Source organism: Chiloscyllium punctatum, chromosome 3, assembly GCF_047496795.1.
Source record: "Chiloscyllium punctatum isolate Juve2018m chromosome 3, sChiPun1.3, whole genome shotgun sequence".
Taxonomy (NCBI): Eukaryota; Metazoa; Chordata; class Chondrichthyes; order Orectolobiformes; family Hemiscylliidae; genus Chiloscyllium; species Chiloscyllium punctatum.
The window spans coordinates 67,789,355-67,804,648 of NC_092741.1; the positions used below are offsets into that span (position 1 = coordinate 67,789,355).

Here is a 15,294-nt window from a genome sequence, read left to right on the forward strand (position 1 = left end):
AAAGAGGAGACTAAGTCTGCAGCTGGTAGGGTATTCTCAGCAGCTCTAGGTCTGGAGTGTCCAAACAACCTGGCAAAAAACAGCCAAATCTTTCTGGCCAACAGGGATAACTAATAAGCAAATTCCTTCCACTCCAACTGCAGAGGTCAGGATTGCATAGTCAGGATTGCATTTTAAATATATGTGAATTTGCCTCTTGAAATGGCTGATCCAGAGATTTTGGCACTGTTGGACCTGATTAAAATGCAACCATGATGAGAAATTGGCCAATGCAACTTCTTTCACAGTTAAAGGAATTCTAAACCCAGATCTTTCATCCTAATCGAGGGTTTTAATGAAACTTAAAGAACTCTGAATGTTGGAAATGTGAAACAAAAATAGGAAGTTCTGGAGGACCACAGTAGGTCTGGCAGCATCTACTGAGAGAAAAACAGAGTTAATGTTTCAAATAGCCATTAACTCTTCTTTTCTCTCAATGGATGCTTCCAGACTTTCTGTGTTTCTCTGTTTTGTTTGCTTCAACTAGGCTCTCCCTAACTTCCTGTTCTTAACAGCGCATAACTCTTTTAGATGGCACTCTCAGTAATGTCCTGATCTTTACCCTCCTCTTCATCATCAGAAGATTGCCGTTGATAATTTGTTTCCTCTGTATCCATGACATCCCCACTTTTATCGGATCCAGTTGTGAAGGGTGCAGCCTGCCAAAATGATGAGGGGCACTTTTTCTGGCCTGCACTGCAAGTTTCTAGCAAATGCATCAAAACCTCATCCTGAACAGCCATATGTCTTTTCCATTAAGCTTCTGAGGAAGTGTGAATAGAATGTCCATCTCCATTCTCCAATGTATTTCCATTCCACATCAGCCTGAGGGTTTAATAAAGGTATCATGAGACACCTTTGGAAAGACTACATTTTTTGCTCCCAGCTGCTAGTCTTGTTTGGTCCAACAACTTTGGCTTAACAGCAGCTCCTAGGGTGCCTAATACATACCTCCAAATTCTGTCATTGATAGTCACACATAATTTGATCGTTGATGGAGTTCAAGCCAATTCTATTGACAAACTCTGCAAACTTTGGAAATATAGTACTCTAAAATGCAATGTAGGTGGAGACATCTGGGGGAAGCTAGCAATACATTTCATGCCAAATGGTTATTTCATTTTTCTTTTCAATTTTTGCCATTACTGCATGAAGGATGACTGTACAATGTAACAGTTGCATGGAAATTGTTTTGTTTTCCCTTGCAAATATTTTCCTTGATAATACATTTAATTTGATTTGAGTCATTCATGTTGGCCTATTGGTCATGAAAAATGTCTTTATTATGATAAATGTGCATAATACATTCAAAAATGAATGTAATGCTCTTTGTCCACAAAAATGTAAATGATTTAACATTAGCCTTTTTTGTCTAATGTCCTTGGTGCAAGAATGGTTATCCTTCATATAAAGGTTGCAAATGTATTAATCGAATTCAAAGGAACTTAAATTGTTTTGTGTAACACATTACCATGGTCTATTTTCCAACCTAGCCCCAATAATTTTTCACTTCCTTATTTATCAAAGAAATATCCACCCCTTCCTGAAAAATATTCAAGGACTTTGATTCTACTGTCTTTTTGAGGAAGAGAATTCTAAAGATTCATGACGCTCTGTAAGAAAAGGTTCCGCCTTATCTTTGCTTTAATTGGGCAACTTTTATACCAAAACAATGACCACTAGCTTCAGATTCTCCAATGAAAGAAAACAACTTTTCCACATGCACCCTGTCTAGACCCTTCAGGATTTCATATGTTTCAATAAAGGTCAACTCTTACACATCCAAACTTAAGGTGATGCAAGTTTAGCTTGTCATTTTCTCATAAGATAACTTGCCCATTACAGACAGTGGCAGTGTAATCCTTTTTTTTGCCATGCTAACAACATATCTGCATCCTTATACATGTAAAGAAACTAATAATGTATACAGTACTCTAGATGTGGTCTCACCAATGCTCTGTGTAAATGAAACATAATCACCTTAATTTGTATTTCATACTTCTTAATAAACAAAACATTCTATTAGCTTTCCTAATTACTTGCTGTACCTGCATATTAACCTTTTTCATTTGCATCACAGAGCTCTGCAATCTTTCACTATTTAGAAATTATGCTATATTTTATTCTTTCTTCCAATAAGGACAATCTCATATTTTTCCAAATTATACATCATTTACCAGATCTTTTCCCATTCACTTAACATATCTACATCACTGTGGTATCCATATGTGCTCTTCACAAATTAATTTCTTACCTATGTTTGCATTATCAACAAATTTAACAACCATTTCATCCTTTATCCAATTTATTTATATATATGGAAGAACTAAAAGTCACAAAGTTGATCCTTATAACACAACACTCATCACATCTTATCAACTGAAAATGGGCCATTTCTGAAGAACAGGAATCAGACTCAAAATCCCAACTCTGTTTCTCACTCCACAGAAGTTTCTAGACCTGCTGCATTTCTCCAGCACGTTCTGACTTTTTTAAATGGGTTAGTTATGCATGTTCTTTGGTTCCTCTTAGCTAGCCATTCTTCTATCCATATAATTACAAAAACAATGCGATTATTTTTCAGCTGCACAGAGCATTTGTGAGAACACATCTGGAGTACTGCATACATTATCCATGCCAATATGTTACCCCTTATACCATGGACTTTTATTTTCTGCATTTACTTTTATTATATAAATAATTGCTTGTTAGTTCAGATCTTGAACACATTTTAAAGGAGGCACAAAGTCATCATGACTAGGACACAAGAAAACAGAGTTGAAAAAGGAACACCAATTTGTAAGCATGAAAGAGGTGATGAATGATAGGGCCATCATTGGCATGGAGATGTGGGATAGTTAACTGTCAACCAAGCAGGTAGATTCTGATTAATGCAACCATTTGAATCCAGCCAAGATAAGCAGTCTTCATGGATATTTTTCCCAATGTAATAGGTGCAATATATGTAAAATTCCTTTTACTTACAATGTGGTTAAGTGTAAGGCTATGCACCTTACTAGGAAGAATATAGACATGAACTATTTTCTAAATGCGGAAAGGCTTTGGAAATCTGAAGCATAAAGAGACTTGTGAGTACGAGTTCATGATTCTCTTAAGGTTAACATGCAGGTTCAGTTGACAGTTAGGAAGGCAAATGCAATGTTAGCATTCATTTCGACAGGGCTAGAGTATGGGAACCGAGGTGTAGTGCTGAGGTTGTGTAAGGCTTTGGTCAGACAGCATTTGGAATATTGTGAGCAGTTTTGGTCTCTACACTTTCTCTCCATCTTCTTTCTCCAGGCCCCTCGTGATTTTGAACAACTTTATTAAGTCTCCTTTCAACCTTTTCTTCTCAAGGATAATAGCAACAGCTTCTTCAATCTATTCATGTTACTGAAGTTCCAATCCCTGGAACACTGACCAGATATTTATTTCATTGTGATGTTGACTGAGGAATAGATTTTGGCCAAGGCACCAGGAATAGCTCCCTGCTGTTCTTGGAAATAATGCCAAATGACCTTTTGAGTGTACGTGAACAGTTTTATGGGCTCTCAGTTTAACACCTCATCTGAAAGCTAGAACCTCAGGTTGTGCATTATTTCTTCTGTCCTGCATTCAAGTGTCAATCTTGATTTTTGTGCCAGATTGGGTCTTGAACCCAGAACCTGACTCAGAGATAACCTAATGAGTTAAAAAAACACTGGGAAACCATTGGGAACTGGTGAGTGTAATACAACCACAAGCTGTTTTGTGTTTTGTTAAGTTTCATAATGAGGGGGAAACCTTAGTTGACTGCTATGGTTTGTGCTTTTGAAAGTTCAGTTGAATGTTCAAGTTTCATAATAAATATCAGAAAATGCAACAAAGTTTGGTTTAAATAACTGCAGCTTGATTCAGCAGATATCATGACTTCTACACAGGCACTGCTTTAATGCTGGTAGTTTTATTTGTTTAAAGAAGCAATTTTATAGACTCCCAAGGACAATGTCCATTACACTCTATGCCTTAAATTGTTAACAATGTATCTGTTAAGAACGTCAAACATCAATTACTTAAATACTTGTAATGTTTTCTGAAAAACTATTTGACCATCAACATTGTTTCTAAGACCTTTATTCTTCATCATTATAATCTGCAGCACCAGAGATTATAACGGTTCTCTCTTGCATATCATTTTGAAAAGTGTCTTCATCTGTTTTAACTGTTCTGAGGTTAAAAGAGAAGATTACAACATTAGTATTTCACAATAAACTGGATAGAAAATGAGGGAGGCCCCCCTCCAGGTGTGCCAACTCCATGTGCCATGTCTAGGAAATTCAGTAGCCCTAGGTACAAAATCTGTACCCATAATGATCACATGCAAATAAGGAGAGGAACATTATATTCTGTACCATTTACAATTCATCAGTACCCACATTGAAGCCTATATGTTTTAAGTAATTGTGACATTTCAAAATATTGGGAAAAATTGAAGCTGTTAACTTAGTTCGCTGGTTTGTCATGCAGAGTGACACCAACAGCACAGACTCAATCTCTGTACTCACTGCAGTCACTATGAAGGTTCCACTTTTTCAAGTAACCCTTTGCCTGAGGCGTAGTGACCCTCAAGTTAAACTCACCACCAGTTGTCTCTCTCCAGTGAGAGAGCAGCTCAATGGAATTATGGTGAACTTAACTTACTTACATTTTAGAATAACATGAATGCTTTTAAGTTCGGAATAAAATCTTTTTCTTGAAATGTCAGACTACCCTAAATATAGGCTTATGGGATGGAGCGATGGCTAAATAAATGTAAGTTGAGCATTCTTTCAGTCTGGGATAGAGATCAAGCTGCAATGGTTGTACAGTCATTCTAGTGAATTTCAGGACATTTCAGGGATAGTGTTATGAGCTTGTTCATCCGATTCAGTCTTGCCTGTCAGAAAATGGTATGAAAATCATGCAGGAGTGCATCTGAATTCCTCAAATATGCCCCAAGCATCAAACAAACATCATTCAAGTATCTACTTACTATTTTAAATAGGAGCTACGTTGAATAAAATTGGCATTTATTTTTCTCAAGCATTTGTTAGCTGTATTAAGATTCACTGTTGTATTGATTACAATATATTTTTTTAAGTATTCTTTCAAGGAATGTGGGCATCACTGGAAAAGCCAGATTTGTCCATCTCTAACTGTCCTTGAAAGGAAGGTAGTTAAGAGTTAACCACATTACTGTCAAATGTAGACCAGACCAGGTAAGGTCGGCAGATTTCCTCCCCTTAAGGACACAACTGAACCAGGTGAGGTTTTAAGTAGTCACCAATTCTTTTATGGTCACCATTACTGAAACTAGTTTTCAATTCCTGGTTTATTTTTTAATTGAATTTAAATTTCACTAGCTGTTTAGTACGTTAGCTAAGGCCTCTGGATTACTAGACTGGTGACTATTTCTGTTCATGCCTTGATATTTAAGCAATTTTTGAGAAGAGGTTGATGATAAGTATGTAAGTTTGCTCGCTGAGCTTGAAGGTTTGTTTTCAGACATTTCCTCACCATACTAGGTAACATCGTCTTTGAGAGTCTCCGGTAGTATGTCCTTCCTCTCAATCTACAGGTCTTGGTTTCTTATGGTGGGTGATGTCATTTACGGTTCAAGGGAAGATAGAAAGTCTCCCACCTGGTACACTAACATACAGACTAGCCAAAGAACTCCACGAAAAACTAAAACACCAAAAATATGCCACTCCACCTAAGAATTCCTGAACACAAAAGACACCAAGATAGAAGAGGATGAAACAATGGTCTCCTTTGACCGTTTCACATTAATTAATGTCAACCTGGCCAAAGAAACACTGGCATCACAATGAGGAAAACCAGGACCACAAACACCAGACAGCACCAACTTCATCAGCAAAACCAACATCCTCAAGTTAGTTGACCTGTGTCTCACCATCCACTTCACATTCAATAATAAAACCTACAAACAAGTTAACAGAACAACTGTGGGATCACCAATATCAGAGCTCATAGCAGACGCAATATTGTCGAGACTTGAACAAACTGCTCTCCATCTATCCAACCCAAACTTTGGCCCCGCTATATAGATGACACTTTTGTCATCACAAAACAGAGCAAATTAGAGGAAACATACAACACCATCAACAATATCCTGACAGGCATAAAAGTCTCAAAAGAGGAGGAGAATGACAACAGACTCCCATTCCTAGACATGACAGTTGAAAGTACAGTTAACAGAGAGCTTCAAAACAGCATCTACAGAAAAACAACATACAGGGCAACATATTTAACTTCAGAAGCAAACATCCCAACACCCACAAGCGGAGCTGCATCAAGACATTTCAACAAGCTACATCACAATGCAGCACCCAAGGACTACAAAAAGCAGAAGAATATCTATACAATATTTTCAAGAAAAATGAGTACCCAATAAACACAATCCACCAATTCCTCAGAAACAAATCCAAATAAGCAGACACAATGCAATCAAAAACTATAGCTACATCACCTTGCATCAGAGGCATATCAGAAATGATTTCCAGACTACTCAGACCCCTTGGCATCATGGTAGCCCACAAACCTACCAACACACTTAAACAGCGACTAATTAAAGGATCCATAGATACCACCAGTAAAACTAACATAACTTTACAAGATACCATGCAAGAACTGTAAAAAACACTACATCAGACAAGCTTGCAGGAAACTTGCCACCAGGATACATGAACACCAACAGGCCACAAAATGACATGACCCACTATGGCTAGTTTCTATACATAGAGACAAAGAAGGATACCACTTTGACTGGGACAACACACACATCCTAGGACAGTTGAAACAAAGACACAACACAAAAATTCTTAGAGGCATGGCATTTGAACCAGAACTCGATCAATAAACACATCATTTTAGATTCTATTCACCTTCCCTTGAAAAAAAGAATTGAAATGAGTTACCCACCTTAAGAAACCAAGACCTATTATTAGAGAGACAGGACATACCACCAGTGCATCACTGGATGATGTTACTTAGTATGATGATGAAACATCTGAAAACAAACCTTCAAGCTCAGTGAGCTAACTTACATATTTAAGCAATGTTTTAAGTTACTTGTATAACATAGATTATGAATATACAAGCCCATCTCAACTGAAACAAAAGGTACAATTTTGCATAATTTTGAATGTTTGTAACTCATTATCCTAATTTCCATTTTTCCACCAAAAGGAGAAAATGAAAGTAAGCACATTATTGAAACCAAAGTTTCTCAAGCAAAGATTAAAATACTTCAGCATTTCTTTAATTGTTTGATCATTTATTGTGCTCTCATCAATAAGTAGGAAATGTCCTACTGCTGACTATACATAAAAGAGTGCCTGATTTATCATTTGCTCCATCCGTTGGAGGACTGAATTACTTTTACCTGATGAATACAGTTTTCTTTTCAGTCACTTCCACAGCCTGTTCCTTGGAAAGGTTCTCAACAGCTCTAAGATTCCCCTGGCCCATCACGCAGAATGTACCCATCAATGTTGACAAGCGAGAATCCTCTCCTTCAATCAACTTCCTGAAGATTGGTAATAAAACAAAACAAAAGGTTTGGTTAACAAGAACATATTCAGTTTTCTAACAAATATCTCTGAACTGCCAGTGTACCTGAAATCAGCAAAGGTTCTGAAAAAGGGGCAAAGCTTATCTGATTCAAAAACATGGCAGAAATGAGTAGGTTTATTAACGAAACAACTTGCATTTATCCCATATGTCAATTCTCAATTTTCAATCAGTAAATTACCACAACCAGGAAATTATCAGATATCCAGTTTTTAAATTGTGTTGCTGTCCAGCAACTGAGAGGAAGTGCTTTGCTCTTTGAATAGTGCATTGCATTTCTTTACATCCACCTGAAAAGGAAGATGGATCTCGGTTTAATAGATCAGAATCCCTACAATGTGGAAACAGGCCACTTGGTCCAACAAGTCCACACCGACCCTCTGAAGAGTAATCCACCCAGACCCATTTCCCTCCGACTAATGCACCGAACACTATGGGCAATTCAATATGACCAATTCATGGAATCTGCACATCTTTAGATTGTGGGAGGAAACCCATACAGACACAGGGAGAATGTGCAATCTCCACACAGACAGTTGCCCAAGGCTGGAATTGAACTCGGGTCCCTGACGCTGTGGGAAACCAGTGCTAGCCATAAAGGTAGTATCTCAGCCAATATAGCATTTGCGTAGCACCCCACTGAACAGTCAAAGAAAGTTACAAGCTTCCGCAGTCAGTTTAATGTCTCAACTTTTCCCCCCTGTATACACAAATACCACCAAATTGAGCCAAACTGAAGAGTTAAAACAGAAAGTGCAAACAACAAAAGCTTGTCAACATTGATACATTCTTATGCCTAATATTTCCCTTTGTAGCATCTAGAACTGAATTTTATGGAAGGGGGTATATTGATCACACCATTTCCCTGAAAGAAAAGTATCATTTCTACTATGGCTTTAAGAGGTGTGTTTTGTCCTGGTTTCATTTGAAGAGAGATCTTAAGGCAGAGGGAAAGCTCATAAAGTAAACAGCTTGTGAGACCTTGGGTTCTTTTTTTAAAAGTTGAAATAATAAAAGCAGCCTGAGTGGGTGGGGTCAAGCTCCCACTGAACTGCGATTTCTAGTTTTAGATTTCAGTAGCAGTTGTGGGGTCTTGAAGCTAGGTTTGAAAGCTGCAGTACATCTTTCCCTGCTACTTTCTCTCTCAGAGTTTTACCTTGATGCTTTTTCCTCCTGGACTTGCAAACTGCCTATGAGACAATCTAGTTTTCTGAACTTGTCTTTTGCCAAGGGTGTGTTTAAAGGATGTTACCATATTGGAATAGTTACTGATGAGGAGTAAAATACTCTATTATTCTGTTAAGTTTTCCAATAGAGTTAAGTTATTCCAATTTGTTCTTTGTTGTTGTGTTTTAACTATAGTATGTGAATAAAGTGTGTTTTTCTTCAAATCTGGTAGTTTGATCAATTGAATTGCAACCAGAACACAATACAATAAACTAAGAAAAGATTAGGGTCTAGGCTATCTTCTTAATGTATTTTGAGGGAATTTGGTCTGGTCCATAACAAAAGTTAATTGAAAATTGACTGACATTTACAAAGGCAACAATAATTTGGTCTGATAGGCCATCCAGTTTAAGATTGAGCTTTCACCTTTGTAACTTTGTGAGCTGCCGGTTGCTTGGATTTGCCAGTAGTTGTTACAGTCCCAAGAGTGCCAGAAGTGGACACTGTTGGGACGACACAAAGACACCTCAGATTTCATGGACACAGGAGAAAGGTAAGTTGGGCTTTTTGTGGATAGAGAGAGATCCACAGGAGGACGGTGGGGATGTTGGGGTGGCATGCAAACCAGGCCTGTTAGGGAGGCACAAAGAAAGGCACAATCTTAAAGGGGAGGTGTGGTGTGGTGGTATCATGACACCAACAGGGTATTCTGCCAAAGATGCACCACCCCACCGATCATTCCACCTACTGCAATGCAAAAACAATCCTCTTCTTTATTTCAATCATTCACAGGATTAGGGCATCCCTAATTTCTTGTCCAGAGGGTGGTTAAGAGCCAACCGCATTTCTGTGGATCTGGAGTCAAATGTAAGCAAGGCAAGATATGGACAGCTGTTTCCTTCCCTAAAGGAAATTAGCAAATCAGGTAGGTGTTTTCCAACAATGGGCAATGATTTCGTGGTCATCATTAGACTTTTAAGTCCATATTTTTATTGAATTCAAATTCCACCATCCGTCATGGCAAGATTCAAATCCAGCTCCCCAGAACATTACCTGGGTCTCTGGATTTATAGCTGAAAATGTGTTGCTGGAAAAGCACAGCAGGTCAGGCAGCATCCAAGGAACAGGAGAATCGATGTTTCGGGCATAAGCCCTTTTTCAGGAATGAGGAAAGTGTGTCCAGCAGGCTAAGATAAAAGGTAGGGAGGGGGGACTTGGGGGAGGGGCGTTGGAAATGTGATTGGTGGAAGGAGGTCAAGGTGAGGGTGATAGGCTGGAGTAGGGTGGGGGCGGAGAGGTCAGGAAGAAGATTGCAGGTTAGGAAGGCGGTGCTGAGTTTGAGGGATTTGACTGAGACAAGGTGGGGGGAGGGGAAATGAGGAAACTGGAGAAATCTGAGTTCATCCCTTGTGGTTGGAGGGTTCCTAGGCGGAAGATGAGGCGCTCCTCCTCCAACCGTTGTGTTGCTATGGTCTGGCGATGTAGGAGTCCAAGGACCTGCATGTCCTTGGTGGAGTGGGAGGGGGAGTTGAAGTGTTGAGCTACCTCTATATTGGGGAGACAGGCTGCCTACTTGCGGAACGTTTCAGAGAACACCTCTGGGACACCCGGACCAACCAACCCAACCACCCCGTAGCTCAACTCAGATTTCTCCAGTATCTTGTCTTATATCTTAGCCTGCTGGAAATGCTGGAAATACTAACAGACCAGAATAACCCATGTTCTAACATATATTTGTGCTAAGAAATTTTTCTTTCTTGCTCTTGTAAAACTTCAGAGTCTATAGGGATGAATTTATCCAGGGGTTCTGCTGTTTGTCCTTCCCAATTTGTGAATAAGAGTTGTGGAAACCTTACTTAAATGTTGTTTCCTTGTAACTAATCCCAAATTAAATCAATCATAGTAAATCCACCTGCACCTGAAGTAATAAATGATCGGCTAATACTTTAGCTAAATGCTTAGAAATTCATTCTCAGTGTATAACCACATTTTTAAGATGTACCTGGACTCATGGAACTCTTAATTCAGGGCTAGATTAAAGTGGTGCTGGAAAAGCACCCTGCAGGCACTCTGCCTCTATTCCTGATGAAGGGCTTTTGTCCTAAATGTCGATTTTCCTGCTCCTCGGTGCTGCCTGACCTGTTGTGCTTTTCCAGCACCACTCTAATCTAGAATCTGGTTTCCAGCATCTGCAGTCCTTGTTTTTACCTCTTAATTAAGGGCGCAAAATGGATCCATCTGCTTTACCACACCTGAAGAAGGGTCACTACTTTATACACTAACATATCATATTTATTTTCAAATATGCATGGATCTGCTACTTATTTCCAGCTTATTATGTTTTCATCCCTCTACAGATCCTTACCTGTATGTAGTAATTTCGACTTCCAGCGCCATTTTAATATTGAGCAGATCTTGATATTCACGTAAATGGAGAGCTATTTTTTCTTTGATGGTACTCAGTTGTTGTTGCAAGCTCTCAATTTTGTTCTGCAGGCAAAACATTCTAAATGTAACTTTCTACTTGCTAATAAAATTTCTGATGACTGGTTTCTGATGACAGCAATGGCTGGTTCTGATCAGGATTCCTTTTCACAGGTATTGTATATAAACAGCTTATCTTGCAAGGCAGGAATTATTTAATACATTTTGGCAGCATAAATACAATAACCTGAATTTTATAATTGGGACCACTGAGTCTGAATCTTCATTGCAGTTTTGAGATATTGGGAGGCTTCCAATTGACGTCAATCACCAGACGCTGCATCACTGTTAGTTTTCCAAATGCTGTCATGGAATTTGCAGTGGTGGAAAAGATAGACACTGAACAAAACCCTGTGCCAAATTGAAGCCAGACTTCTTTATGATACTTGTCGGCAGATTTTCTGGTGTATTTGCTCATGCACTATGCAGCTTTCTGCCAATATCCATCAATATTGTCCGGTAGATTGTACCAACAAAATCTTCATCTGAATCACTTTCTGCAAAACTAGTCTGTTACCTTGCCCCCTGTTGAGTTGAAGGCTTCAGTTTGGCACAAGAATTTGTACTGAGCTTGAAGTCTGTCTTTTCCAGTGGAGAAGTGCTACAAATTCCATGACAGTATTTGGAGACCCAGCAGTGATACAGCATCGAGTGATCAATGTCTCAGCTTCCAGTGCAGCACACGTGCAAGCCTCCCAATGTCTCAAAGCTGCAGCGAAGGTTCAGACTGACAACAGGAGCATCATATCTGTTTCCATGCAAACCTTTCTTTATGCAATGCAAAGTTCAGACTGCTGCCGTCATGGCAGCATATGGCCAGCATTTAGAAGGGTATGGCAGCTAATCTAGCAATCCAAATAACTGAGACAGTTAAAAAGTGTTGCCTGGAGGAGTGGCATTAGTTTAACAGAAACTTGCTGTTCCCTTGGGATGACAGTAATCCTGGTCCTATTGCTGCTATTCTGTCAGTGCCCTTTTTGCTGCCTTCAGCTATTCAAGCTGATGCTGCCCATGCTGCAGTGAAGCAGTCCAAAGCTGAGTCCTGAAGGCAAGGAGCTGCTTGAGATCACCTCGCAGAGCTATCTGCAAACTTTGTCAGTCTAAGTTAGCACCAGACATGCAACAGCTACTGGGATACCACTGCGTAGAAGCGATAAGATGGGTAAAAGCACTCATAAGACAGGAATTGAGAGAATGTATATGTGATTAATTAATTAGTGCATATAAGTTAGTTTCTCTTGAATAAACATGATAATGAACGGGATTGGTAAGGGAATCAAGGGGTATGGGGATGCAGCACTATTAGATCAACCATTAAATGGCAGACAGACTTGAGGGATTCACCTGGCCTGCACATCTTTTTGGATTGTGGGAGGAAACCGGAGCACCCGAGGAAATCCACGCAGACACAGGGAGAATATGCAAACTCCACACAGTTACCCGAGGCTGGAATTAAACCTGGGTCCCTGGTGCTGTGAGGCAGCAGTGCTAACCACTGAGCCACCGTGCCACCCTTGAGCCATTGTGCCGCCTTTGGCTGATTAGGCTTTTTTTTCCCTACATCTTATGGTCTCATGGAGTTTGGTTATGACTGACTAAACAGTGGGTACTAACTGGACCTGTATGATCCAAAATGATAGTCCAAGCACCATCAGTGGCTCAGATGTTGGCACTGTTTCCTCACAGCACCAGGGACCTGGGTTTGATTCCTGCCTCAGGCAACTCTCTATGTGGAGTTTGCACATTCTCCTCATGTCTGTGTGGGTTTCTCCGGGTGCTCCTGTTCCCTCCCACAGTCCAAAGATGTGCAGGTTGGGAGAATTGGCCATGATAAATTGCCCATAGTGTTCAGGAATGTGTAGGTTAGGTGCATTAGTTATGGGAAATGAAGAGTAACAGGGTAGGGGAATGGGTCTGGGTGGGATACTCTTCGGAAGTTCAGTGTGGACCTGTTAGGCTGAATGTTCTGTTTCCACTCTGTAGGGGTTCGATGACTTCTATAATATCAGCATTAGTGGCTGTTAGACACCATTACTCATGCACTCTGCATGGTGCTACAGAGCCTAGTTTCATGCCCTACATGTCACAATGAGGGCTATTTAACATGATTGGTTGAGGTGTACTATTGATTACTCTGCTTGCAAACTCCTGTGGAAGGTGTTGCTGTAGATTAGACACTCAAAGGCAGAAAGGAGACACTCAACAGCCCAGAAAAACTCTATGGGTAGCTGTCAGAATAACGAATGGCTAACATAATTTCTTTATTGTTGATATGCAATGTTTGAACCAATATACATTTGCTAATAAGGGCAGCATGGTGGCTCAGTGGTTAGCACTGCTGCCTCACAGCGCCAGGGGCCCGGGTTGAATTCCTGCCTCAGGTCACTGTCTGTGTGGAGTTTGCACATTCTCCCCGTGTCTGTGTGGGTTTCCTCCCACAGTCCAAAGATTTGCGGGTCAGGTGAATTGGCCATGCTAAATTGCCCATAGTGTTAGGTGCATTAGTCAGAGGGAAATGGGACTGGGTGGGTTACTCTTTGGAGGGTTGGTGTGGATTTGTTGGGCCGAAGGGCCTGTTTCCACACAATAGGGAATCTAATCTAATCTAAAGAGAGAGATCATCCTTATCAGCTGTTCTTTCACTATCTGAAGAAATAATTGGAAATGCTTCTGAAATTAATTATTCGGATTTTCAACCTCAACCTAAGGGAAAGTAATGTCACGGTGAGTACCTGGTATTCTTCAATCTCTTGCTTATATTTACTTGCTGCCTCTTTATTCTGTGTCTCCAGTACTGCCTTTCGGGCCTTCAGAGCATCCAGTTCCATCTCACTGCTCTTAAGCTGAAAAAAGTAGAAACATTTGGATTTTTTAAAGAAGACCTAACAAGTAAAATAATAAACTGTCTTTTTCGCAAAACCACAATATAATTTCAATAACACAGTGACACTTCAGTTTGGCTGAGAACTCACCAGAAACAATGGGTCCTTAGGAAGCCATGATAACTGCCAATGACTTAGAGCATTAGGTGTGTTTCCAAGTTTTTTTTCCAGGAATACTAACTGTGCTCTTTTTTTTTCAGATACTGTCTGACATTTCGGTTATTTCCCAGATTTGCTATTTTTATTTTGGATTTCTGTTATTTGCCATATTTTTGTTTTATCTCAGTGAGGAAGCAGGCATGTGTATGTTTCCTGCATCAAGGTCTGTAGATCATCTTGGGGAGGGAGATTAACTGAAATTTAAGTATTGCTCATTTTGTCCTCAGCATGACCCTGCAACCTCCCATCAGACTCCAGTCTACAGGATTCCAGGGAAGGTCACTGACCATGTTTTGTCTGGTGCAGTGCAGAATGAATATGTTCAGAAAAGGCTAAGGGCAGGAAAAAAGGTATAAAAAGGTTCTGCTAAGTTTGCACAATAGGGAAAGTCTCAGGGAATTCTGGTGGCACACAAAGTAGTTGGCGAGGATAAGTACCAGGATCCCAGCATCCTCCTCCTCATTAAAATAAACAAGAATTTCGGATTTTCAAATGCAGCAAAAATGACCATCTACCATTAAGGGGTCTTGCTGCAAAGAGATGGATCTGAGAGTGTTGCCTCATTGTACAAACTGGGTAACTTTAGAAACTCAGATAAACAATACAATAATATCCAATAATTCTGATCTTGTTTTAAAAGGAAGTAGTCATGTTATGAGCTGAACTAACCTGATTTTCTTCAAGTTGGCCAGGACATGTAGACTTTCAGGAAAAGACTGTAGATTGACTGATACTATCAGACTCCTAGGTAAACTTCATGACATACCCACTTTAATTGGTTTAAATTCTATTCGGCATGAGCACATTGGGTAATAGCCAACATCATTGCTGAGCCGGAAGTTTGAACCAGCTTCTTTGACTGCTGGGTGAGAGGCAGCCTTCCATTTTGAATCATTCAGCAGGTATCCCCAAGAGGTGTAATTTCTGTTAGTATTCTGGTTACATTTCATCC

At 39.8% G+C, this 15,294-nt stretch overlaps 1 protein-coding gene across 2 annotated transcripts in view; it reads right to left on the reverse strand.

Moving 5' to 3' along the window:
• Nucleotides 1-3,963: 3,963 nt before the first annotated feature.
• LOC140460269 (desmin) overlaps nt 3,964-15,294 on the reverse strand; it is a 37,241-nt gene continuing 25,910 nt past the window's right edge. The window contains exons 8-11 of one of the 2 annotated variants that reach the window (XM_072554718.1): nt 14,034-14,144; nt 11,183-11,307; nt 7,463-7,606; nt 3,964-4,240 (exon numbers count right to left, since the gene is read on the reverse strand). In XM_072554718.1, coding sequence (XP_072410819.1) covers nt 4,237-4,240; nt 7,463-7,606; nt 11,183-11,307; nt 14,034-14,144 — 384 coding nt within the window. In that variant the 3' untranslated portion in view covers nt 3,964-4,236. Of the gene's footprint in view, nt 4,246-7,462; nt 7,607-11,182; nt 11,308-14,033; nt 14,145-15,294 lie in introns of both variants that reach the window. The other variant, XM_072554713.1, reaches the window with a different exon arrangement.